Below are 27,942 nucleotides of genomic sequence, written 5' to 3'. Positions count from 1 at the left end.
TAGACTGGACCCAGATGTTCTGGGTGCGGAAAGTCGGGCCACACAGCCAAGTCCCACGTCAAAGATGCTCATCTGGTGGGGCTGTCGTGAATCCTGCCTTTAAAATTTTAAAAGTGTAACCCAAAGTGTAACCCTTTGGGTTACACTTTTAAAATTCAAAGTTCTGGTGCAAACTTGGCTGCTCTAGCTTGGATTTCTTACCCCCGGCTATATCACATAGTCAGCTGAAGGATCTGGTTTTAGAAGTGTGGATTCATAGTGGGAAGTATGTGCTGGGATTTCTTTTCTACCACAAAAATAGAGAAAAAGGAGTGCTATAAAATTAGAATATCTGAATCATTATTAGAAACATTATAACATAGTGTATCTTTGAAGCTGTGTGTGTGTGTGTGTGTGTGTGTGTGTGTGTGTGTGTGTGTGTGTGTGTGCCTGCCGCGTATCTATTGGGGAATGGGCTGGCAGTGAAACTGATGAAAAAGAAGCTAAAGAGAGCCAAGAAATACAAAGACTTGTGTTTCCTGAGCACCTGCTACGTGCAGACCCCTCCACCTGGATTCCCTTATTGACTTAGTTCTCCGATTTATGAGACTGGAATCTTTTATTCTCATTTTTTTTCAGTTGCACACACGATGGCAAAAAAAAAAAGTCATCCAAATTTTCCCAGTCATGCACATTCCTAGTAATTGGTGGATCCTGGGCTTTTTTTTTTTTTTTTTGCCAGGTAAGGCTTTTGTTTTCTATTGGTTCTCTGTTTTTTTATTAGCTTATAAAAGCATTTTTAAATTACTTCACTGAAAATATGGTACAGGCTTGGCATCCCATCAGCCAGACCATTAATCTTGGAAGAAAAGAAAGAAAAATATTGTAAACAAAAGAAAAGATTGAAAATAATGAAATAATAATAATAATAAATCCCAGCAACCAAGTCAGATAGTCACAGTAATTAAAGATTTCCTACAGAATATCCATTGATTCGTTAGCTGATTGACCTTCTTAGGAGCTTGGATTTCTTTCTTTCTTTCTTTTTCTTTTCATTAAATCATAGCTGTGTACGTTAATGCCATTATGGGGTACAATGTGCTGGTTTTATATAAAATTGGAAATACTTTCATGAAACTGGTTAACATAGCCTTCAGATCACATGCTGAAAATCCCAGTAGGTGGTGACAAGCGTTTTCACTTGTCTGACAGTACGTGGTTAAAGGACGCCATTCATCATGACACCTGGAGTGTAGGTCTCTACCCGATAGCAGTTCTCTCTGTGCCTTTCAGGTCAGGGCACTCACACACAGTGACGAAGTTTGACTAGGCAAACGTTTTTCAGCTAGTACATCTTACAAATATTATTCTTTTCACTAAACTATTTATAAAACAAATACAACTGTTTAGTGAGTTCTCTTTGCTTACTGGGAAAGTGTTTGACTACAGTCAAAATTAGAAAATTTGTTTTGACAGTTCTAAAACTTTTAGTATGATACAGTGCAATTGTGATTCTAGCCAACCCACTTTCGTCTTTTTACTTATAACGAGAAAGAAGAAGAACCTCACTGTGACCACAGTGACTCTGTAACCTGGAATGCAGGCAGGTTACCATCTAGCACCCTCTCGCCTACATGAAAAGGCTTCAGACTCCTGAGTTTAATCCTCGAGATCTTGGATTTGGCCACACTTGGGCTCTCCCATTGGTATAATGTTGTGGGTTTGGAAATAAAAAACACAGCAAGTTCAGGGTTAGGGCAGCCTTCAGAGTTGGTTAATCTGAAGGCTCAGCATTGTCATCAGGGAGCAAGGCTTGCCCCATCTCTCTTTTGCTGTAAAGTCTTGGCTTCATGCTATGACTTGTACCGCCCAGGTGGTGGGATAAATACTAGTTCACACTTCCTGGTTAATTAAGTCTAGCAGGAGTGAAAAGCTGTGTTTTTCTATGGCTCTCTCCTAAAAATGAGAAACTTTTCCCCAGGTGTCTTTAGGGGACTTCCTTTTGGATCTCATTGGCTGGTATGATCCCTCCCCCCCTCCCCTTGTAACTGGGGATGGGGTCAGCCCTGGAGCACATAAGCGCCAATGAAAATACATGTGTTGATGAGAAAGGGAGATGAGAGAATGGATGATGGGGGAAAACCAGGAGTAGCCACCTCAGTGACAACACCTGTGCGGTTTAACTAAGAGACTGTGTGTGGGAGGCCCTCAGAAAGCCCTGAGCACTGAAGCTGCACTGCCCGTTATCAGGCAGCTGGAATGTGATTAAACTGAGATGCTGTGAGTGAACAACACAGCCAGAGTTTGAAGATTTAGTAGAAAAGGTGGAATGTAAACTATCTCATTATAATATTTATGCTGATTACATGTTGAAATAACACGTCAGATATATTGAGGCAAGTTAAAATCCAACATACCTCTTTTCACTTTTTGTTTTTAAGGTGGCTGCTACAAACCTCAAAAGGATACATATAGCTCACACTTGTGGCATGAATTATATTTTTGTTGGATAGTGCTGGATTAGACCAATGATTTTCCACTTGCTCTTTGGTGGGGAAACTATTTCAATAAATCTCTTTAGAGAAGCAGATAAAAATAGAGGTGTCCCCCTTAAATAAGATGGGGAACTGGTATTTCCAAGTCCCAATAGAATTTATTCACTAATCCTTGCAAATCCATTCTTGAAGATAACCTATGTCGAATATAGGATTTTCAATGAATTCATTCCAAGTATTTTCCCTAACATGGTAGTGGGCGTAATTCTAGAATTACTTAAAATCTTCCCTGAGGAACTCAGAAGTGCAGTAAAAATTGCTTTTCTTGAGCTCAGACAGTAAGGAGGTAGGGCAGCGCATGCATTCAGGTGTTAGGGGTCTGTTTATTTTATTTTACAGGAGCTTGTGATCTTCATAGGAGTCAGGCATTTGAGTCATGGCAAAAATAGATTTCTTCTTCGTGTTTTCTTTCTTCTGGTTCCTATTATTTACTTTGCTATTGGACCAACTGGTATTAATCCAAAGAAAGCGATAGATGAGACAAAAACAGCCTGACAGGGTTAGCATGGAAACCAGAACAGGTGGTCATTTTCCATCTCCCATATGATGCATATGATCTCCATATCTTTCCATATGATGTGAATTGCGTCTTCTTCACACTTCCCTCCAACCTGGTATGAAAGTGTAAGTGCTAACCCATCATTGAAGTGAGGTTTTAAAAATCTAGTTTTCTGAAAAGGGAAAGCGAGATCAAGCAGGCTCTTTTCAGGAGATTGTTTTGCAGAATAAAGTTTACCATTGTTGATGTAAATTTCACACGGAACTTAGTGGTTTTCCCCTGCCTGCAGTGAGAGTGAAGATGTATTAAGATCCTGCTGCAGAGGGTTATATAAATTAGGTAAATGGGGGATAAGGTTACACAGGGCCCCACGTCCCTCTCGGGTGTAGCAGGTTACCATTCCGTGGTATGTCATGGCCACTTCTTCCTATTTTGAATTCATACACCTTTGCTTCCCTTTATTACACTTAAATCTAATAATAGTAAAAATAACAAAACAGCAGCTAATACTGACATAGCATTTACTATCATTCAGGGACTATGAATATTACTCACTCCCTGTTTACAGTCAACAGGACAAGAGTCAGCTGTAAAGAAAGCCAGTCAATGTGGTAGGGGTTGTATTTTGTGTTTGGATAAAGAAAATGGATTAGTGTTAGGAAGTTCCTGATGCTAATCCCCACCAGAAGCCTGACATTGGCAGGAATTTGCAAGTAGTAAATTAAACTGCTATTGATATGTCATCTCCTAGACCACTGAGGGGTATTTCGAATATTCATCTAATATAAGCAAGGTCTGATTAATCACACAATGCAGTTCCATGACCAGAGAGGCTTAAGGCGTCATCCAGGAGCATTGCTCTGCTGACATTAGACTATTCTGTGATTTCCTAAGCATGACAGGAAGCTCAGCCTCAAAGCCTCAACTTTTCTAAAGAGAGCTGTGTTAACTGGGTTCACCCCACACTTTTATTGCTTGGCTTTTGTGAAGGTGAAAATCTGCAGACGTTTCTGGTGATGTTCTCTTCTTTGGGGGATACCAAGTGCCAGTGCTGAGGACACCAATTTCTGCAGCCCACTTGCCTCACAAGTGTGGGTAAGTCCCTGACTTACAGGAAGGGCTCTGTGTCTGTTGCTGTTTGCTGTTGTTAAAGGCAGTTCCTGGGTGATGAATGAGATCGGTTCAGTAGGTTTGTTCTTAAGTTGAACTTGTGTGTAAGTTGTAATGGGTACGTTTCCCTATAACCCATAACAGCCTCTGTTCATAAGTGCAAGTTGTATATCAGTGGACGTTTATAATTTAAAGACTTACTGTAATAGCCCCCATTCATGTGAGTTGTACGTAGGTCAGATGTTTGTAAGTCAGCAACAGCTTGTATTATTATTTAGATGTTAAGTATAATAATGAGGTATAGTCTCATTTGAGGGCAAGAATTTTATAAGCAAGGAGTGCTAGAATTATATGTAACACTTTTATAGCAATAAACGGACTTTTGATACCATGCATTAAAAATTTGATAGTAAGTATCCTTATGAAAGACTGTATTGATAGGCATAATATCTTCTTTTGTTTTTTTTTTTTCCCTTGGGTTATATTTATGAAGAAAATGTTATAAAATAAGTAGGCAATAGAAAGTCTTCCTTTCTTATAGTCAGTGTATTTATTTTAAATATTTGCTGCTCCTTTTGATCCTATAGCTCCAACTTTCCAGCCTCAGGGTTACTGCTGAAGCTATGACGTGAACACCACAACAGTCTACTTAAAATAATGAGGGATAAGATGTGCTGATAGTTAATTAGCACCTCCATCGAAGCCGTCCTTCTAGCTAATTATAATCAAAGGAAGAGAAAGAAGGGGAAAAAAGGAGAAAGTTGAAAGAAGGAAGGGAGGGAAGGAGAGAGGAAGGGCCCAGAGTCCTGAAGAGGGTTGGATATGGGTAGATTTGTCCATCGGATGGAAACGCTAGAGTCTTTTACTCCCAAATGGGAAGGATGCAACGTACCTTTGTTCTGATCCATTCATTTATTAATTCAAAATACATTTATTAATCTACTGGGCTTGGCCTTGCAGTGATATACCTCAAGGATAGAAGTGATCCCTGCGATGGTTACAGTTTTCATATTTTGGTGAATAGATGAACAGCAACACTATAAAATGTTTAGGGATAATAAGGAAGGTAGAGTAGAGAGCTATGGGGGTCCAGGTAAAGACTATTTTTTTTTTATCTTAAAGTTGAAACTGTTTTTTTGTTTTTTTTATTGTTGGGGATTCATTGAGGGTACAATAAGCCAGGTTACACTGATTGCAATTGTTAGGTAAAGTCCCTCTTGCAATCATGTCTTGCCCCCATAAAGTGTGACACACACCAAGGTAAAGACTATTTTAAGACTTGCTTGTGTTACGAAAACACAAGATAAATTGATATTTCAAGTCCACACAAAAAATAAGTCAGAATTAGTCAAGTGAAGAAGAGGAGAATAAGAGTTTTAAGAGCTACTCGTTCACGTTTTGTAAAGGCCCCAAAGCAAGAAAGCATTGAAGGAAGTCTCAGATGATTGTGAGGTCGGTGCAGAGGTAAGCGGTGGGGAGGAACTGTAGGCTCAGGCATGCCACAGGTGCTGCTAAGTGATGGTGAGCCTCGAATTTAAGGGTTTGGACTTCATGCTCAGGACAATGGGTATAAATGAAGAACTTTTCAAGGTGGAATAACACAACCAATGCTCCTGTGTAAGCAGTGGCCTGGAGGGCTCCACAGACTGGTCAGATGGCAGATGGTGGTGGGGACTTCACAGTCAGGTGTGAGCGGAAACGAGAGAAGTGATAGACTTTAAAAAAGTAAGAGGTTAACTGGAGCTGTTCTATTGATTGGATGTGAGAAACATGGCAAGTGAGGTGGGCGGTGGAGAGGGAGGAGAAGGGGAGGCACACAGGAATGAATCCGGGGTCACCCCGGCTGCTGCCTCCCAACGACGGGGTTCACCGAGATAGGCAGGATTAGGGAGAAGCACCGTGGAAATAGTGACTCCAGTTTTGAACATGTGGAATTGGATGGACGACATCTAGGCAGAGCTGTGCTGTAGCAGCTAAATGGATCAGTCTGGGTCTCAAAGAAGAGGTGTGGATGGGCTTTGAAGATTGGGACAGAAGAGCCACCCCACCGGTTTACCCACAGCAAGAAGATGAGACTCCCTAAGATACTGAGATGTTCACAATGGACAGAAAACAGGAGCCCACAGAGACGGCAGAGGGACACCTAGAGACGTGGCAGGAAAATTAGATTAAGAAAATCAGAGCAAATGATGACCTGAATATTAAGGAAGGGAATGTTTCAGAAGGCAGTGGTGTTCAACTAGACCTAATGTCATGGAGACGTCAAGTTAAACAAGGCTCTCCAGTGGATCCCACATCTTGTTTGTGGCCTGGAGAACAGCCCTTACCGGAGATCTGTGAGCACTGTGGTCAGGCTGTTGGCAGGTTTGGGAGTAAATGTGAAGATAAAGAGGGCAGACGACTCCTTTGAGAAGTTCGACTGTAACATCTGAAGCAGGATGTGCAGGTAGGTGAGAACTCCACAGAAGGTTTTATTTTCCCAAGGTGGCAAAAATTCAGAAATGTTAAAATGGTAATGGGACAAAGCCCCAAGTAGGAGAAGTTTATTACAGAAGAGAAAGGGAAAATTGAAAAAATAAAGTTTCTGAAATTCAGGATGGAATAAAATTCAGGATAGATTCCACGGCACAGATTGAGTTAGCCTCAGCTAGGAGAAAGGATCCTTTCCCAAATAAGAGGAAAAGAGGAAGGGACGGCTGCAGGTGCTGAAGTTGACAGTAAGAGGGGTTCCTGAGGCAGGATTCCATTTTTTAGGGGGGAGAGAAAGGGAGGAAGGGAGAGAGATGACGGACAGACGATACGGAATTGGAAACCATGAATTTAAGGAGAGCCGAATCTGCCTGCATGGGCTCAGCATCCATCCTAAGTCTAAGGTGCGTCTACTCAGTCTTCCCACAGCAGAGAGTTCAGGAGAGTGTCATTTTGACATGCTGCACTGTTAGTAAGATTTGATCACAGCAGGTTGGAAGCCCAGTTGTTAGCTGGCAGTGTGTGCTGACTGCGGCGCAGAGAGGGATTCCTTTGCATGTCACAGAGTCAGCCCCAGAGGCCAGTAACTAACACTGAATATCACGTTCCATTTAGCAAACTGCATGAATTCTTGCACACCCTGAACCGAAGGATTCAGGCTGATAGGACCATATTGTAGCTCTGGGACAGATCGTGACACTAAACTTTTACTGACAAATGAGTAGGTGACGATTGATAAGTAAACCTCCAACTACTTTAATACTTTTTAAAGTGGAAAAATGAGGAACTTGGATTCTAGTTAACACACCCTCCAGAAATGCCTGGCCCCTCTGCTGGGCTCTGCACCAAGGGCTGTTGACGGGAGGAAAGTACTATGTTTACTGTGAAGAATTCGAAAAACAAAAAGATAAAGAAGAAAAGAGAATTTTTCCTAATCTTCACCCAGAGATAACTGCTTCTAGTATTTCCTCTCTCTCTCTCTGTGTGTGTGTGTGTGTGTATTATATACTTTTGAATATGTATATTTACATAGACACAGGGTTACTTCTTAAAAATTGGATTGTATTTACAGTGCAATAAACAATTATTTTCATGTTTCACATCCTGAACATTTCTTCATGTTACTATTCTTCAAAAACATGATTTCAAATGTCAGTGTTGGAATATGTGTAAATTGTGGGTATAGTGGATGTTCCATGATTTAAACAGTGCCCTATGGTCAGCCATTTAGGTTTTTCTAACTTTCCAGTTTTATACTGAGGTGAAAATCCCTGCCCACAAAACTAATGCACAGCTCTGATTTTTTCCTTTAAGCATTTAGTAACTGTCCCTGATACTGTGGTTCTCTGAGTGGATTATAGTAAAACTGAATATTGTGGGTTTAAATGAAACTGTATTTTGGGAGGAAAAACTCTTAAAGCTAAACATTTTCAGGGATTAATATTCTTTAATCCTGAACAAAGATGTGTTGTCTAGACTTTCCTGTACCCCTGACATTTGAGCTCAAAATACAGTAAAGAAGTAACGATCGGTCTTCTTACATGTTTCTCAGCGACCCAATCCGCCATCTGTAATCCTAGGAATGAGAACGTTTGTAAGACAGAGTTAGCCTTCCGCCTTTAGCCAGAATTTGAATACTTGGTTATTAGCATTCTATGACGGTTTAAGTAGATAAATATTTATCTGGCTATAACATGCGTATCAAGCTATACTGGGCCAAATCACACAGAATTTACAATTCATACTAATCGAGAAGGAAATTCTTACGTGCAAATATTGTGATGGGGGCTGCAGGTCCTTTATAATTGTGAGCCACCCCACTGGGGCACTGAATAATGATTCTGCATTACCACACATTTTTTTTTTTTGAGAGACAGAGTTTCACTGTACCGCCCTCGGGTAGAGTGCCGTGGCCTCACACAGCTCACAGCAACCTCCAACTCTTGGGCTTATGCGATTCTCTTGCCTCAGCCTCCCGAGCAGCTGGGACTACAGGTGCCCGCCGCAATGCCCTGCTATTTTTTGGTTGCAGTTTGGCCGGGGCTGGGTTTGAACCCGCCACCCTCGGCATATGGGGCCGGCACCCCACTCACTGAGCCACAGGCGCCGCCATTACCACACATTTTTAAAGTGCAAGTTTGAAGTGGTCTGTTTTTAAACTACTCTCTTTGCCCCAGATTTAAGGAACATGTAGCACATTCATTTCTTTTTTTTTTTATTAAATCATAGCTGTGTACATTGATATGATCATGGGGCATCATTCACTAGCTTCACAGACTGTTTACCAAGTTTCACATATACCCTTGTAAGATGCACCACTGGTGTAATCCCTCCAATCCCCTTCCCTCTACCCACCTCCCCCTCCCTCCCCTCCCTTTCCCCCTTCCCCCTATTCTTAGGTTGTAACTGGGTTATAGCTTTCATGTGAAAACCCTAAATTAGTCTCATAGTAGGGCTGTGTACATTGGGTACTTTCTCTTCCATTCTTGGGATACTTTACTAAGAAGAATATGTTCCAGCTCCATCCATGTAAACATGAAAGAGGTAATACCCAGAAGACCAAAAATCACGTCATAACAAAGATATTTGTACCAGAATGTTTATTGCAGCCCAATTCATAATTGCTAAGTCATGGAAGAAGCCCAGGTGCCCATCCATCCACGAATGGATTAATGAATTGTGGTATATGTACACCATGAAATATTATGCAGCCTTAAAGAAAGATGGAGACTTTACCTCTTTCATGTTTACATGGAAGGAGCTGGAACACATTCATTTCTTTGTAGCATTTCCTGACGCATCCATTGTCCTCCCGTCAGTGAATGTTGCAGCGTTTTGTTCTGGAAGCTTAGGCAATTGTGAGTAGTGCCTGAGGGGTGGGAAGACTGTGCTATGTGAGTCCAAGGTGTTAATTATTCTTATTTTCATTTTTGCAACTGCACTAGTCGATGGAGAAGTTATGTAGTAAGCACATAGGAATCACATTTTACAGAAGGAAAATGCTCAGATCACAGTTAGGTAACTGGTCTCCAAATAGAAGCAGCCCCGAATCAGATTTAGAAAAGGCCTTTAATTCTTGGTCTGCATCTTTCCCTAAATCTACTTGTCCTAAAAAAAAAAAAAAAAAAAAAAAAAACTCTCCCCACCGCTGTATGAATCTAGTCCTTTTTTCTTTTAGTCTGTCTACTTTTTAACTTTGTAATTTTTTTCTCTCCTCCATTTATTTCCAACCAAAAGCCACATTTGGGGGTTTCCTACAGAGGACTTAAGTCTTTTATTCTGTATCTTTCCCCCTTAGGTTTCTTTTGTTTTCCAAATTAAATCCTTACCCATTTTCCAGCTTTGCTCCAGACTTCATCAGAAAGAGCTGCACCATAGAAGTAATTGCAGAGACCATTCAGTCCAGCCCCATGATTTACTAGTGAGTTTACCAAAGTCTAGGGGTTAATGACTTTCTTAAAGTTATAAATGCAGAGCCAGCAATAGAATTTATTTGTTATGATTCTGAATCCGGTTGTTCTTTTGAAACATTTTATGAAGTTACACAGTACTCAACATGAAATGACACCTACTAAGATTTTTTAAAATGTTCATGAGCTGTTTGTTTGCAAAGTTTTCAGATTGGATAAGGCAAGGGAAGCTCCTAAAACAGCAGCATCTAAGAGGCAGAGATGCCTTGACAACCCCAAACAGGGTTGTAACCAGGTTGGAAAGACACAGCTGTTTCTCAATCCACAGTGGAGCTGCTTCCTAAGAAAATCCTTCAAATTATGTAATTACATGGTGTAAAGGGCCCAGACTGGTTTCAGCGCATTATAGTGAAATGCACTTAACCAAACTAGAAGGAGGGACTTCCAGTAGAGCAGGTTATTCTCCCACAGCCTAACAACAGAGAATTAGGGAAAACAAAACATCGTAGATTAAAAGTGGCTTGTGAGGAAGCATCTCTTAAACTCTTACATTAGGAATGGACTGGAAATGCATAAACTCCCTATAATGGAGCCCAAAGGCAGCTGACCAATTTTACTCCCTCCCCCCACACATTAACTTTTCTGGGTTTACTCATTTATCATCATCAACAAAATATGTGTGGCCTACAACCAAAGACACTTTTAAGCCAAGAAGTGAAATTCTAAAGGTTTTTAAATGTGTAATTGGAAATCCTGCTGCGATGGGGTGAAATCCATACGCAGAGTCAGGTAAGAGGACAAATCATTTTTTTTTCTTTGCTTTAGGCTAGAAGAAGGTAATTGTGCTTGACAGTCGTCCGGGATGGAGAATTTAGGGATGACTGGCACAGTGGCGTCCTTGGTCATCATAAGCCCACAAACTCTCTTCTCTGCTGTTCACTGAAGGAGGGCGCTGCTGAGGCCTGGGGGGGTCCTGTGGAGCTAGAATCGGTCTCACCGCTCACCTGTTTGTATGAGGCAGCCCAGAGGGGAGGTCAGGTGGGTGTACCCACGTGTACTAAAAAAAGTAGCCTCTGTGCCACCAAGCATTCTGGTTTTGTTTGTCCCTTCTCGCTCATATGGGAAGTAGATTTGGACTAATAAGGAGCAATTAATTCTACCAGAAAAACCTTCTAATTCATGCCAAAAATTTCCTCCTAAAGTCTGAACAGTCTAAAAAATATTTGCAAACACATACAATCGCTGTTTAGCTCCTGAGAAGTCAATAGATGGGGCTAATTTGCATTTATGTTCAAAATTAGCAAAGAATTTGGAGCCTCTCTTCCATCCCCGCTGCCACTTGGAAGTGGCGTCTCAGGCTCCCTGCCTCTAATTCCAATTATCCCCGTAGTGCGCATCTCATGATTTCTGGGAAAAGCTGGGGTCTCTCCTTGTGTGCCAGCTATTGCTTACAGACCTTGGTTTCATAATTTCATAATCATTGCATTCTCAGTAGTAAATTATGGGAAATTACAGTGTACTAAACAATGTAAGGCATATGAAGACTATGTTAGCCTCATAAAAATAATTTTCAATTATTAGCTACCTAAAAATTAATTTTAAAATAAGCAAGGAGAGCTATGTTAGATAATTGAAATCTTAAGTAATCTGGTAAATTTTCCTGATCTTATAAGGTTAGAGAAATCCAATACTGTATGTTCTAAAATAAAATAAATAAATGTAATGTAAGCAAGTCTTTAGATAATTCTAAAAACCAGACCCAGTACATTTCCTGGAGGAGAGGGTAAGCAGTCAAATATAGTATTTAACTATTGGAATTGGCAAGGAGCTAAGAGAGCTAGACAATACTTCTCCATGGTTTATTTAAAAAAGGAACAGAGAATTAATAAGCACATTTTTTCCATAAAGGCGACTGAATTGAAAATATTAATTTTATACCTTTCAGCCAAGTATTGAAGTCTAACTGATGCCTCTGGTGGAATAACAGGCATTCATTTTTTGCATGTTGTAAATTTAAGATAATTTGGATGGCAGTTAGGGTGAAGTTTACTTTTGCTTTATTTATATTAAAGGAAAAAGTTTCCTGAGAAAGTGAACAATGTAAACAGGCTTGCCAGGCTGTTTTATTTGTGAGAAAGGATTAATCTAATCACTTTTGAGCTCACTGCTTCCCGTCCCTCTTACCAGTGTTGAGAGCTCCTTGTGACACATGTGTCAGTTTTCTATTGCTGCTCTAACAAATGACTGCAGACTTAGTGGCTTCAGACAGTACAGATTCCTCTTACATTCTGCAGGTGAGAAGTCTGACATGGGTATCACTGGGCTAAAAATCACAGTTTCATAAAATTGCATTACCTTCTGGAGGCTCTAAGGGAGAAAGGTTTCCTTGCCTTTTTTGGTTTCTGAAGCTATCTACATTGCTAAACCTGAGGGTCTCTTCCTCCATCTTCAAAACCAGCAACTCTGAGCCTCTCTGACCATTCTTCTGCAGTTGCGTCCCTCTGACAGCAGCTGTGGACAGTTCTCTAATTTTAAGGATCCTTGTGATTACATCGTTCCCACCCAGTTAGTCCAGGAGAATCTCCCCACTTTGTGATCTTTAAGCTCAACCTCATCTGCAAAATTGGTTTTCGTTTTATTTTGTTTTGCTTTTATCCATGTTTGGTAAGTCACTGGTTCTAGGGACTAAGAGCTGAATTTCTTTGTAGGACGGCCATTACTGCAGCAGGAGGTAGTACTCAGATCACAAGATTGCGAGCCAGCATCAGAAGATATTCATGTAAATATATTTATTTTAAGTACATTTTGCTTATAACAATGCACAATTATAAATGAAGGAACTAGTCATCCCCTTCCTTTAAATAAAAGGTTTTTTTTTTAGATCGTTTGAAATGTTTTTATGTACATCATTTTTTTAATTTAATGATTGTTTAATAGTAAATGATTGTTAAACATAGTAATTTCACTCACCTTCCACAAGTCTATATGTTTTACAGAGAACAATTGTAATAACAGCACAACTTCATGTACATAATACTATCTTCTGATCTGTTCCTTTTATTAGATTCTTAAATTTGCTACTATGGAAATTGGTTATGTTTTATTAAACTTTAGAGATTTTTTTTTTTTTTTTGGCCAGGGCTGGGTTTGAACCCGCCACCTCTGGCACATGGGACCAGCGCTCCACCCCTTTGAGCCACAGACGCTGCCCTGTTTTATTAAATTTTCTACCTGATGCTAGAGATGCCTGTGTTTACAATTTCTCACTAGCATAGATAGTGTTGTCTGAACATGTATTTAGTGTTGCTATTTTTTACTTTGAATAAATTCCTTGGGAAAATTCTAATGAAAAAAATTACAGAATCTGGTATGTGGCTACCTATGGCCTGCCTGCCCCTTCCTCTCTCCTTATTTGTGTATTAAACAACAGTTTTGGTCAGGCTTTAGGGGGCAGTTTGTGGACCATGGACAAGCCCAGGAGCATGACTTTTTCTTATGATCACAACTGCAAGATCCCACACTCTTTAAAAAACCCTGTGACTCAGTGAGATGAAGGTGACCAGTGCTGGCCAGGGATGCACATAGTGCCCTTTTTATGAAATTTTTTTCTTTCTTTTTTATCTTGCCTCTCTACTTACCTACCTGTATACTTTTCTATCATCTACCTGTATTTTTAAACTAAAATTGGGATTACATGAGCAGAATTGGTTATACAGGAACCATGTGGTCAGCTCTCTTTTCCCGTTGACTTATGTGCTCTGGGGCCAGTCAGCTTGGTGCTGGGAAAGCTGATCTTATGACTTGGACCAGCCTTTATGTATACTGTAACTAAAACAGAGTTGAGAGGCCAGAGGGAAGAAGCGTTCAGAGCACATAATATTGTCCCCAAAATGTAATTTTCTGTGAGCGTGGCTCCTGAAACTGCTTGCCGTATCCTTGGCCTAGTTTTATCTAATAGCTACTAACACGACCTTCTGTGACGGTAAGACTAATTTTACCCACTGCTGTCACTCACCAGTCAACACTTGCCAGCTCCCCCAGAATGTCACTAGTGCAAGTAAATGTCCATGAAGAGAAATATTTTATGTTTCTCCTTTTTGTAAAACCTCTAACCTCTTTTCTCTTTGGACGTATCTAAGACCAGCTGGTCTGTGTAGATGTCCTGAATTGCAATCATTTCTTCTCAAAGGAAATGTTTTGATTTCAGAGATCCATCTCTGTATTTTATTTGGTTTCTACAGTGTAAGGAAGACACAGAACATGGGGAATTAAGACAATCAGGTATTTAAGAACATCCTATAGCCAGTTACATCTTTCATCTCCCAATAGGAAACTGCTTTGCCAATAATAGTAGACAATACTCAAACCCAGTGGCTGGGAGTCTTTTTTCCTGGAGCAAATAGATTCTGATATGTCAATACTTTTTTCATCGGCTTGCCATCAATTTCACTAACCTCGGAGCTAGGTTCCTACATGTTGATGTAATAGCCACTTTAATTCTTAGGGGCCCACCTTTTTTACTAGAATCCAAGTTTTTGAGGGGCATTAAATTGCTGCCTGCTAGTCTCGTCTGTCATCTGTCTGTCTACAAATATGTGTGTATACCTACTATGCGCACACCAGCACATTGTAGGCCTGCAGAGGGGAATGGTTTAGAGTGATCAGAGAAGATTGACATGGTCTTGAATGATGTGGATCCCAGAAGTAAAAATGGGTACTCGGATAGAAAATATTCCAGGGGAAGAAATCTGGAAAACTAAAGACCAAGAGGTGAAAAGAGTAAAGGGATGTTCTAGACCAATGAGTCACAGAGGGAGTTTAGAGTCCGTATGGAAGACAAGGCTGGAAAGATAAGTTGGGGCAGTATTGGGGAGGGCTTTGAAAAGCCAGAGTTAACTTTTGGTAGTAGACAATGGGAAGACATTCGTGTTTTTATAGTTGGAGAGGGTGTGATCAGAGCTGGGATTTAGGCAGCTGAATCTGTGATGAGTTGACCTCCATCTACACTTCATCTTCAGGTGCAGCTATAACAGAATGACATAGACTGGACAGTTTAAACAATAGACATTTGTTCCCCATAGCTCTGGAGGCTGGGGAGTCTAATCTGCTGGCAGATTTGGTTTCTGGTGAAGGCCCTTCTCCTGCCCTGCAGACCGCCATCTCGTATTCCTTTGTCCCCTCTCTCCAGAGGGAGAGAGCTCTGGTCTTTCCCCCTCTGCTTTAAGGCCTCTAATCCTGCCCTGGGAGCTCTGCTCTCACGACTTCATCTAACCTTAATTATCTCCCAAAGGCCGTACCTCCTACTAGCATCCCACGAGGGGTTAGGGCTTCAACATGGATTTGAAGGAAGGCCAGGCATAGTGGCTCATGCCTGTAATCCTACCACTTTGGGAGGTAGAGTTGATCTGATCACCTGAGGCCAGGAGTTCGAGACCAGCCTGGGCAATATAGTAAGAACCCATTTCTACAAAAAATAGAAAAATGAGGCAGGTGGGGTGGCACATGCCTGTAGTCGCAGCTACTCAAGAGGCTGAAGTGGGCAGCTTGCCTGAGGACCAGAGATTGTAGTGAGCTGTAATGATGCCCCTGTAACAATAACTAGGAAAATGCCAGGAAGGCTATGTTAACCAGTGTGACGAAAATGTGTCAAATGGTCTGTGAAACTAGTGTATGGTGCCCCATGGTCACATTAATGTACACAGCTATGATTTAATAAAAAAAAAAAAATGACGCCCCTGTACTCTAGCCTGGGCAATACAGTGGGACTGTCTCTCTCTCTCAAAAAAAAAAAAAAAAGAAACGAAGGGGACACCAACACTCAGTCCATAATATGCACCATCCTGATGTCTGTTATTGCCGTAATTCAGATGAAAGGAATGTCTGAGCTAGCATGAAAATGGAACAAGAGCAAAAAGCTTTGGAGAGGACAAGGAAAAGTAGAATTCAAAGGATCTGAGGTGCTGAATCAGGGGGACTATAAGAAAAAAGGTGCCATTTTAGGAATTACGGCTGCGTATGTGCTTAAGAATGCTAAATTCAGTCTGGGTTACGTGAGCCAGGGCAGAACATGTAAGTAAGCGTGAGCCCCAAGAGAGGGAGGTTCAATACAAATAAGCTGTGAGAAAAAAAAGTATAATTTTAAGTTTTCTAGTAGCCACATTAAAAAGTAAAAATAAACAAGTGATATTAATGTGAATGTTTTATTTAACAAAATATTTCAGAGTGTTCTCATTCCATCAGTAACTCATGTTACATGTTCTGACCTCTCTGTGTGCTCCGGCCACGTTTCAGGTGCACAGTAGCTGGGTAGGTCTGAAAGGTACATTTTGGAGCCAATTACAAAGTCAGCTCTTTTCTGCTGTGAATGTCAACCCATGCTTGGGTTGTTCATGCTTTTCTGCTGTTATGAACAATGCTACTGTGAGCAGTCTTATACATACACAACTCCTGAGGCAGAAACCCTGGGCAGTGTATTTCCAGGAGTACTCTTGCTGGGAGGCAGCGGGTGAAATGTGCTGATTGTTTTCTGAGGTGGTTGCCCCAGCTCACACTCCCACTAGTGATGTGTCAAAGAGTCCCCCCGGTCCCACATCCTCACTAACATATGGTGTAGTCACATTTTTCATTTTGGTCACTCTGGTTGCTGTAGAATGGCTTCTTAATTCATTGTACTTTTCATGTTTTCTGATGGTTAATAAGTTTGAACATTTTTCCTATGCATAAGAACATTCATTTTTTTCTCCTCTGTGAAAATTATAAATATTTATTCAAACATAGCTATCACTATATTTATATATCTGTCATATGCTAAATTTCCTCAAATATAAATATTTGTTCACTCCAGAGTATTCATTGAGCGCTTACTATCTACTGTGCTGGGAATATACAAGTGGGAAGAAAATAGTCCCAAATCCCTGCCGTCGTGGAGTTTACATTCCAGTGTGTGGTGCAGTGGGAGACAGAGACAGTAAAAGAGCAAGTGTCATGTGTTGTTAGTGTGTTGTTAGTGAACTTAGCTTTAATTCCAGCTCAGCCAAGTCCCATCGTGAAACCCTGGCTTCTGAAATTATAAAAAGGAGGTGGTGGTAGTGCCTGTCTGGTGCTGTTCATTATATACACGTGAAGCACTTGGGACAGTGCCTAATAAATGGAAAGAATTCAGAAAATGCCAATGGAAATAACAACAACGATGACAGTATTTTTACTGTTATTATTTTCCTCTTTCCTGCTTCTCCTTTTTCTTCAGTAACTCTATTGTTAGGCAGTTTCAGAATAAACATGTTCTGGTTGTTATTAAAAGTGTCAGCTCTCATTCAGGTGCCAAACTACTGGTGTTTTCTGTTACAAGACAGATCACTTTGGCTAATTTTGAAATGTGTTATTTTCGAATTCTTTACATTATGAAGACTAAAAGCCTGAGAACATGTGTGTTACAAAAAGCTACATCACGTCGTATGTCACAGACTCAAATGTGGGAACATCCCTAAGAATGTCTTGTGTAATTCAGGGCCATGTCCTGAGGATAAATGTTGCTTGAGTCAATCATTTCCATCCTTCATTCAACTTGCTGAATACCCACTATGTGTGAAGTAGAGCAGAGCAGCGATGCACATGACCTCAGTAACCTTTGGAACAATTGTTTGTCTCTGTCACAGATAATGATGTTGAAGATGATCTTCAGCCAGACGTCCGTCGAGCACTGCAAGATGCGCACGGAGAAGCACAGGGAGTGTAGCTTCTTCCTCATAGCCATTCGCCTGGCTTCCCTGAACCAGATCTTGGATCCCTGGGTTTATCTGCTGTTAAGAAAGATCCTTCTTCGGAAGTTCTGCCAGGTAGCAAATGCTGTCTCCAGCTGCTCTAACGATGGACAGAAAGGGCAGCCCATCTCATTATCTAATGAAGTAATACAGACAGGAACATGAAAGGAAACACTGAATCCACTTGCATGTTTACAGCTTTTGGCAACAAATACCCCAAACCTTACTGTGAATTTAGACATCTCTGCCATGCCACTGTTTGTGCATTGAAGTGGGATTTTTGATATAAAGCTAAAGGATCTGACAAGCCTAGATAATCCCTTATGTGCCAAAAGTATCGAAACGCAAAGAAAATATGTTAGTAACAGTCTAGTGTTTTTGGCCATTTGTAGCCGAATATGTGATTAATTATGTGATGAAAAAAAGATATTTTATAAATAATCTTGGTCTTTTGGGGGGGCAGACATAGTAAATATTCCAGTACACTAAACACAGGGGGAATTCAGATGCAGGTCTCATCGGAGATGAGGGGGAGTGGTTTGTTTTGTTCAAGACGCTGGCCTTCTGCGTTTTCTTTTACTGTCTTTCTCTCTCTCTCTTTCCTCTGTCACTTTTTCTCCTTTGCGTTTAAAAACAAAAGTTTGATTAGAGTGAAAAAATGTATGATGTATCCATAATATTCTTTGATACTGATGTTATTTAAATGTTGCTCAATATAACCAATCAACTCTTCATCTTACAAAGTTTAAGTTTTGGTTGAGTTGGTAAATGAGGTTTACTCTTTATCTGAAGAAGAGCCAGTCCATTTGTTTGAGAAATGGCAGAGATTATAACTACCCAAATTGCTAACTGTTTCTTTCTTTTGAATGCATTTTGCACATTTTGCTTTCCTAGGAGCCTGAAGCAGATTCACAAAACTCAACTGGGGGAGGGGGGGGGAGAGAGTTTTCAGAATGCCGTTTAGGGACTGATTTGAGCACTAAATTTAGGCACTCTGATTACTTCCCTTGATTTTTTTCCACCTAAAGTATTCTACCAAAAGATCCAGACTGTTGGATCTTTGCATACCAATTTTGATTCTAAAACAAATAAATACCGTGAAGGTTCAATGAAGACGTCCCTTAGTTTGGGGCCTATTTATAAGATAAGAAAATTAATATATTGACCTCTCAACTCTTGCTCTATCTTCTCCTCAAAGTAACTCCAATGAAATATTTATGATTAAAATACTTTTCCTCCAATCTGTATAAATACAAACCTCCGTAGCTAAGTTTGACATTTTTGTGGTACAAGTAGATCACTACATGAAGTTCTGATAGTTGCATTTTTTAAAGAAGTCTGGACAGTAAATGTGATGACCCTTTAAGTTAAACCTACACAAATGCTTGTCACCTTCTTCAGCACATTGGCTGGGCGTGTTAATGTTTTCTTGTGAGAAATTTTAATTTGCAGTTTATTTCAATGCTTTTCTGTTTTTTTTTTTTAATTTTGAGATTTATTTATGTAATCCTTATAAAAATTGCATTTTTCTTTGTACTTAGTAAGCATTTGGGGAAGAATTAACTTTAACAAGTATAATATCTCCATTATATTAATATGCACACTGGCCTAGGTTACTCAGGAATAGTCAATTTAAGTCAGCACGTCAGACCAAGATGGGAGACAAAATTCACTGAGAGTATTTATTAATCATGATTGTTCCACTAATTTAGATTTAGAGAAGGATGATAAATAATCTATACTAAAACCCCATTATAAAAATCTCTTTCTGCCATAAGATTGAGTTATCCTAAAGGTCACCTCATGGAGCAAAAAACAAAACTATCTACTTTTTTTTAGGGTAAAAGAGGTGCACTTAAATGATCTTCTATTAAAGAGGCTTTACTTCTTGGGTGGTTCTCCACACACTGTGTTTGTTTATAATTAGATAGATTTAGTGATGTCCCTGTGATTAGGTTATTTTTACAGTAGGTATTTAGCATTTGGAATATAGAAATTGTCCAAGAGATATTTATTCAGTAAGTGAGTGAATAAAAGTCCACCAAAACCGAGTGCCCATTGGTGAGGCACCCGCCACGCAGTGGAAGGGTTTCAAGCCATTATGAGTCCATCGAGCTGATAGAGTAAGGGATATCTGCTTATTTAATACAACAATATGAGTTTATCTTCAAAGGTGTAGTGTCATGTTGCTGTACAAGTGCTTTATTTGTATTAATAATTTAGGATACTGACACTTCCAATGGTAATGGAGATTTCAATAGAAAGAATATCATGTTACATCAAGGCACAAACATCAAAAATGCAAAGAGCTTGAAACCAGTTCTTTAGTGCAAAAATAAATTCCTTCCCTGGGGATGTACAGTAAGGGGGATGAATGGCAGTGTTTAAACAAACTTGAATGAAAGATGGAAAAGGAAAACATTGTGTGAATGACATGTGAGTTTCATTATTTAGGCAATCATTTGTTAGTCCAGGGAAAACCTGGTCAGGAAGGAAGATCTCAAATCATTTCTTCCTTTCCCTGGTAGCTGAGTGAGATGTGCAGAAGGGAGGGTAGCTGTGGTTAGAGGGCGGACGCCTGCGGTCACAGCAGAAGGGCGTCTGTGTTTCTCAGTTTATCTCCTTTTATGTTCACTACTTCATTTGTCCAGGCACATAATCTAAGCAGGAAGAAATGCATGCGTAAGGTATGACAATCCCTGAACTTTGGAGTAGTGGATAAAATGTGATGAGAGGCCTAGAAAACCATGTGGAAAGAAGGACATGAATGGAATGTAGAAATATATGTAAAATTAGCTAGCGTCAGTTTTACAAAGTAATCCTGATTGTCCAAAGGGTGCATTTATACACTAGGCATGGGGGAGAATGAGGACACGCTAGCCAATGGGAACCTTTCAAACAAAATAAGTCTGGTGAATGTCTTAAAAAATAATTAAAATTTCAAGAAACCAAAATGTGTGATCTCAAAATTTACCAAATTTACCTAGTACCATATGCCAAGATATTTTAAGTAAATGTGTTTAATCATGCCAGATTTAAACTATGCTGAAGTAAAACATGCACATCTATTTCTACTTAGCATTGATTTATTTTGTACAAGTTTTTTTGACCATGTTATAGAAAAGAATTGTAGAATTTTTTCTCATGTACGTTAACTATGAAAGATTCTATGACCACACTGACATCAAGTAATAGGCAATCTGAAAACTCTGACAAACAGTATTTTAACAAGGAGGTCGCTCTGTGGCAGTACTCCAGCTTTAGATTTTAAGTGGCTTAGGACTTTTATTTATTCAATGCTTTTCATATTATTGTGCCTTGTGACTCCAAATTAGTGATTGGCTTTCAACCTTCTCCATGTCAACAACCACTTAATAATTCTTTCGGATTGGGAGCAAATCAGAGAAAGAAAATAGAAACATTTTTTTTCCTTTGAAATTCTAGACACATATATCGCCTACTTATTTTCATAAAATTACGAAAAAGCTTTTCTGGAAATACACCAAATATGAGGATAAGTAATGTGAGACTGCAGAGTATTTTATTACTTTGAACACACTGAAAGATTAATGCGAAGAACTAAATTTCCTATGTTTTATCTACATAAAAAGTTGAGGCCTCCAACTATGATCCTTTTCACAACTGCTTATTTATTGCTGTTTTGTGCTTTTACATATCTCAAAGTCTGTTAAAACTTCGGTCTAGGGTGGCACCTGTGGCTCAAAGGAGCGGGGTGCCGGCCCCACATGCCGGAGGTGGCGGGTTCAAGCCCAGCCCTGGCCAAAAAATAAATAAATAAATGACTTCGGTCTAAAAATGTGCAACTGTGGCTGAGCCCATAGACTATTTTTGAATTGCAGTAAAATGTGAAGAAGTGACATACACCTGTGATAGTTCCTGACCTAGGTTCATTAGAGCCAACTTATAAAATCATACGTATTGGTTATGAAGTAGGCATCAGTTCAGTATTATAAGGAAACTCACAGGTAGCAATTATATTTGGAGCACAACTCAGAGAGTTAGGGAAAATATTTTATTTATTTTTTTGTAGAAACAGAGTTTTACTTTATTGCCCTCGGTAGAGTGCCGTGGCGTCACACAGCTCACAGCAACCTCCAGCTCCTGGGCTTAGGCGATTCTTCTGCCTCAGCCTCCTGAGTAGCTGGGACTACAGGCGCCTGCCACAACGCCCGGCTATTTTTTGGTTGCAGTTTGACTAGGGCTGAGTTTGAATCCGCCACCCTCGGTATATGGGGCCCGCGCCCTGCCCACTGAGCCACAGCGCCGCCCGAGAGTTAGGGAAAATATTTTATATGTCCTCTATTTTGTAAATCCTAAAATGGAGGGTCTATTTAAAGGCTTATAATTTACACAAGTTTAGCTATATACCATTATATTATGATGTCATAAGCAGAGGACATTGATCCCCTAGAAATACAATTCAGTCACCTATTACATTACATTCATTTATAAGCATGTAAGCCACATATTTTCTATACTGAGAATGAAAATTATTTTATTTTCAGAAATTCTGCATCAACCACTTTCACACAATAAACAACCCAAATATCTACTAGATTCCCTATTTCTTCATCAGGAACTAGACTGTTTCCCTCTCCTCCTCCCCCAACTATAACATACTTATTCATTCTCTCAGGAGAGAAAAAAACATAAATATCACTGTCCATAAAGGGGGGACTGGTTTAAAAAGGAGAGAGACTAACTTCTTATTTTGAAGATACTAGAGCCCTAATACATGTCTGTGAGACATCTGATAAGTCTGCTTTGATGGAGCAAGTTTTTCTTTTTTTTTTTTAATGTCAGTAAAGAATCACCATTAGGAACAAATCAGCCTTTTCATACTTCTTGAGATTTGGGGTGTGACCCCACTTCTCAAGTTATTTTTCAATATGCATCTATTAAATTCTATTGTCAAATGCTTTAGAGCTACAATATTTTGATCCTTTAATAAAAGTTAACCAAATGTCTAGGCAAAAGCTAGGCTGTCACCAGATCTTGCTAGCAATTTGAAAATAGTTTCCTTATTACAGTTTTCAGTGTTTGGAGAAACAAAAGCTGTACTGTTGAGCAGAGGCAGCTGCAGATGACCCTAATGACCCTGCTGCTTCTCCTTTTGAAAGGAGACTCATGCAGGTCCAAATGGGGGAGCGGAAAATATAGAGAAAGATGTGACAGAGAACCTGGCTGCTTCCAACCTGTTAAAATTCCTCATCCTTTTAGTCCAGACGCCAGAAACAAAGAGGCAGGGACTACGTTCATCTTTGCACACTTGAGCATCAGGAGGCCAGAGCAAAGAGTGGCCAGGGCACTTTTCTGTAGAAACAACTGATCAGTTCTTGCTGGTCGTTATTGACTACCAAGCTCCCTTCCTCCCCAACTCTCTGAGAGAGAGAAAGAGAGGCAGAGAAGAAATCCTTTACTTTTCTTCTCTTTTTACTAAATGTTCTATGAATAACAATATAAGCTTGTTTGAGCAAATAAATTGCAGACAGGTACTAATTTTATTGATGTGTTGACAAGTGAAAGTAAATACTATTTTCATAGTGCAACTAAGGAGAACTAAAATCAAGGGCACTTTAACCCACGTTGTAATGCTCAGTGTGGAAGGTGCAGAGTTCCCCACCTTCCTTCCAGCATTTTATCTCTACACACTTGGTTAAGGGGGAAGGTACACTTTGTCACCTTTAGCTTTTTGGGTAGTTATCTTCAGGGTATTTAAGTGTTTCTTCCGGTGTGTTTTAAAAGCTGGTCTTCAATATTGCAGCAACAGAGAATGAAAGAGACAATGAAAAGTATATTAGAGTTTTGTTGGCATTCAAGTCATAGCTAGTCTGTGTATTTAATAAACGTATGTTTTTTGTGTTGTATTTGCCAATGAAAAATAAAGTTGAATGTTCTGAAATGTCCCTGTCTTTTCTTCCTGATGTCAACTCAGGTCAGGAATATTCTACTTACAGCTATATTAAATATTTTGCTGAAATCCTATTTGATGTGCTTCGTCAAATATAGCACAGTGTAATGGGGCAGCCCCCACGCTTTATAGAATAATTATTTCATTTGGTTTTATATTCCATAATCACATACAGAACACATTTTTATTGGTTCGCTATGAATCTGAGAGATGCTGTTTTGTCATTTTCAACATAATACTTGGTATTGTAATACCGAGATTATAGTTTTTAACACAAAAGTGAATGTATAATTATTTTAAACATAGTTTCTCCTCCTCCTTGTGGACTCTGGTGTAACGCACAGCCATCCTGAAGAGAATCATCCTTGTTTATACTCGGGACTCAAACCTGGGTGTTGGCGTGGGAGCCGTGTCCTACTGGAGACAGATGTTGGGCTGCCCCCCGACCCTATTCACATATTTACTCAAGTCTTCCTCAGTGAAGGGAGAAGCTCTGTGGGAGGTGGACTAGAAGGTCAAGCTCACTAAAAGTAGCCCATGCAGCTTACCCTCTTCCCTCCTAAGAAAAGGCATCTAGGCAGAACCTTGTCCCTGGTTCCTCCTGCATGGGGATTCCACACCTCGGATCAGATCCAACTCTCTCTACAGTCTTCATTTTTTAGCATTTCAGGCTGCTATGGCTGTCCCGAAATTTCCACCAGTCCATGTAAAATGGGTTTCCGTGGGGTGACACATCCCCCCAGTGTCATAACCTCAGGGGGACTGGGTCAGACATCCTTGGGGCCAATGTGCTGGCTCTTAACAGTCTTGAGAAAACCCAGTGTGCTGGTGGGTGCTGGGCCTGGAGAAGCCGAGCCGCTTTCCCGGGCTTCTCCTCCCCTTCAACTTACATTTGCTGTATCCCTTTCACATGCCAAGCTCTGGTAGGTGCTAATACAGAAGGATTAATAAAACCAGCAACCTTCTGATGAATTTATAACCTAGCAGGAGAGTAGGAAAAGCTCGATCATAGCCACGGTTACACAGGCGTATGGTAGAAAGAGAGCAGGTGGGGAGTGATGCTGAAATGGAAATCATTTGCTATGGAAGGTGACATTTCATTTACATTTTTGAGAAAGGAACCGGTGCTAAGCTGGCAGGGAAGGACGCTGTAGGCTCTCCTCTCACTTCCCTCTGCTCAATGCATCGGTGTCCAAAGCTGTCACACGGACTGACTTTCAGTGGCCCTGTGAGAAGTGTGGGTGTAAGTCATGCTTATCTCTGTCACCTCCTGGGGTGGCCTGCGGCAGAGTTTCTCGGCTGTGGCTCTCTTGTCACCTGCACCAGGTCATTCTGTGTTGGGGGGCTGGACCTGACAGGCACATTCTGGCATTTCCCAGGGCCGCAGGCATTCTCATGATGTCAGTGGGGGTCTGATCACACAAAAATGTGGCACGTCCACTGCAACAGAGCCTGGACCAGTGCCGTCCCGACCGGCTCCTTAACCACATGAACCTATTCACAGACGAGGAGTTGCAATTTCTTACAAAGTCTTGTCTTTCCGCCGACATGTCCAATCCCTGTTCTGTTTTTGATAAGAGGCCCTAGGGTTCCATGTCTCTCAAAGGGACGTCTAAAATGAGTCCTTTCCTCCTAGGACCTTTAAAAACATCTGTTATGATTCCTTATAATTAAGTACACACATTTCTAGACAGGTGCCTTATTAGAAGAGAACTAATTTACCCACCTTTCTTTAATGGGATTTTTGCATATTCTGTCTGCATAACTGAGCTGCAGAGGCTTCATCTCATTTGAAAGATGATTTTCATCAAAGGGCAGTCAAATTTTGGGCGAATGTCTTGGGACCATACAGTTCCTTCCAGTCGGCAGCTCCTCGGGTTAGGTTTTGAGAGCAGGTTCGAGGCATGAGCGCCATCACTGACTATTTATACGTCTTGTTTGTTGCAAATGTGAAGATAGATTTGCCTGAAAAGGTTAAAATCCAAATCTGACCAAATAAATAAATAAACTAGAACAAGGGGAGTCACTTATTAACTATGAATTTCTGAGACCAGAAGACTACGAATAATCAGTTTATGCCTAATATTCTTATGCAATTTTTAAAAGTGAGGGCTTAGACTATAACTTGCAAGGCTCTTTGAATCTGATTTTTAAAAGAACATTGGAAGAGACTAATTCCAAAATCATCCCCATTTGAAGTCTTATTAGGTTAGATTTAATTAGAAAGTAGCTTAAGGAATTCTGGTTCTTACCCCCTCACTTTGGGGTTAGAGACCCCACTGAGAATCCCATAAAAGGTGGCTTCCCTCCCCCACAAAAGCGCAGATGGTCTTTGCATTGTGCCAGAAACTGTACAGACCTTCTCAAGTCTGTCTATGGACCTCTTAGGAATTAACGGACACGGGTTAGGAAATCTTACTGTGAGAGAGTGTAAAGCCAGGCTTTCCAGGTTTGGTTAGAAAGCTAAAGCCTAAAACTGGAACTAAATCAACGTAATTACCTCCCCATGAATGCCAAAATGCCTTGACATCTCACTATATGCCTATAATAGTAAATCAGCATCATTGGGGTAGTGTTATTACAAGGATCTACAATTTTTTTATTTTAATTGCCATCACATTAAGAAACAACACAATCCAAACCAGGAGAAAAATGATACAGATTACTTGCCCCCAAACAGGTTGAAGAGCAAAAGGGCCAATTTATTACAAATAATCCAATGATGCATTTGCCTTACAAAAAAAAAAGAGATTTATTTTTGCTTTATGCTGGTCCAGCAAGGAAGATTTAAAATATGGTTATTCAAAAATCAATAAGGAACAATGTCCCCTCCTCCCCAATCTCCTATTCACAAATAAACTACGTGGTTAGAATGTAACTTTATGCAGACACCTATCTATTTATACTTCTGAAGGCCTGAATCAGCGCATTGCCATTTCAAATGCAGGTCGGGGGCGGCGGGGGTGGGGAGGGGTGACCTTATTGATTGAAACTTTCAGTAAGAATGCAAGACACACACTTACAGGCTTTCCTACAAATGTAAAATGAATCGTGCTTTAAGCCACCACTTAAAGCTATTAGTAGAATGTTGTACTGATGTTTATAGCTTGCATTTCTCTAGGGGGAGAAGTGGGGAGCAATTAATGACATCTATCTTTACATTTCTCTTGCCTTATTGAGGAAGATGGAAATGAGATGTTAGAGCTTTGAAGTATCTGTCAGTTGGAAACAGCTCTTTAATACCCAAACATTCTACATTCTGGATGTGCCTGCGCGAATTGAACAGCTGCACACGGTGGGCGGGAGACTGCAAGGTGACTTTCACGAGCCAGTGCTCAGAGGTTTGGGGTCTTCTCCTTGGAAGAGCCACGAATGGTTGTTTTTAGAGGAAAAGCAATTGCTCTTTTGTTATTTTCAACATTCCTTAAACATTGGCTTTTGTTGTTGTTGTTTTTTGCTTAGCATCTTTATTTTGAGAATAAAAGTGATAAAATTAATTTTTACTTGAAAATTTTTGGAGAAAAAGGGAAGCCACTGTCTTAAATGTCATGCAGCTCTAATCAGACAGACATGACCCTCATCTTTATTCCAGACATTTCCCCACCATGACCATTTTGAATATTTTGCTACTATTCATTCAGAAGATTAATAATTCAAAGCTGAAATAACCCATTTATCTTGACCACTGCAAAGAAGTTGCAAACTTAAGGTATTTTAAAGTATTTCTTCAATAAAGTCATTTTATGAAATGTTCCCTAAAGTTTTCTGTGTCAAAATAAAAGAGAAAAACTTCTTTTAGGAGTGAGGACATCTAGGCCCAGTTATCTGATTTGCTGTTCACTGGTTGTTTGCCCTTGACGATTCAGTAAACCTCTTTGAACTTTCATTTTCTCATCGGCACAAGATTATCAGGATTAAATGAGATAATGAACATAAAGGCACTTTTGAAAGTGCTCTAAGAGTGGTCAATATTACTTTATTATCCTCATTTCGTTAATGAAACAACATTCAAAAATTAATTATGATTGCTCTCTTCTCAAACAAGTGTGTACAGTACAGCCTTCCAATTTAGTCTGGGGCAATCACACAGTCGCCGGAGCGGCACGCAAGTGACATTAGAAGATTAGACTTGGGAGAGACCATAACTCCCTTGAGGCTCAGTGCCGTGTCTATGAAATAAGCTACGCGTACGTGTTATCTTCTGACTGAACACCACGATGCCCCCTTT

At 40.1% G+C, this 27,942-nt stretch overlaps 1 protein-coding gene across 3 annotated transcripts in view; it reads left to right on the top strand.

The window, feature by feature from the left end:
* Positions 1-27,942, top strand: part of PTGER3 (prostaglandin E receptor 3) — a 70,461-nt gene that overhangs the window by 13,820 nt on the left and 28,699 nt on the right. Inside the window, exons 2-3 of one of the 3 annotated variants that reach the window (XM_053592080.1) lie at positions 17,678-17,857; positions 21,865-23,705. The exons of 1 other annotated variant lie outside the window; for it this stretch is intronic. In XM_053592080.1, coding sequence (XP_053448055.1) covers positions 17,678-17,857; positions 21,865-22,002 — 318 coding nt within the window. In that variant the 3' untranslated portion in view covers positions 22,003-23,705. Of the gene's footprint in view, positions 1-17,677; positions 17,858-21,864; positions 23,706-27,942 lie in introns of those variants that run through there. One more of the 3 variants, XM_053592078.1, reaches the window with a different exon arrangement.

The sequence above is a fragment of the Nycticebus coucang genome, chromosome 5, assembly GCF_027406575.1.
Source record: "Nycticebus coucang isolate mNycCou1 chromosome 5, mNycCou1.pri, whole genome shotgun sequence".
Taxonomy (NCBI): Eukaryota; Metazoa; Chordata; class Mammalia; order Primates; family Lorisidae; genus Nycticebus; species Nycticebus coucang.
Note: the sequence above shows the minus strand (reverse complement) of the source record. Positions and strands in the feature narration are given on the sequence as shown.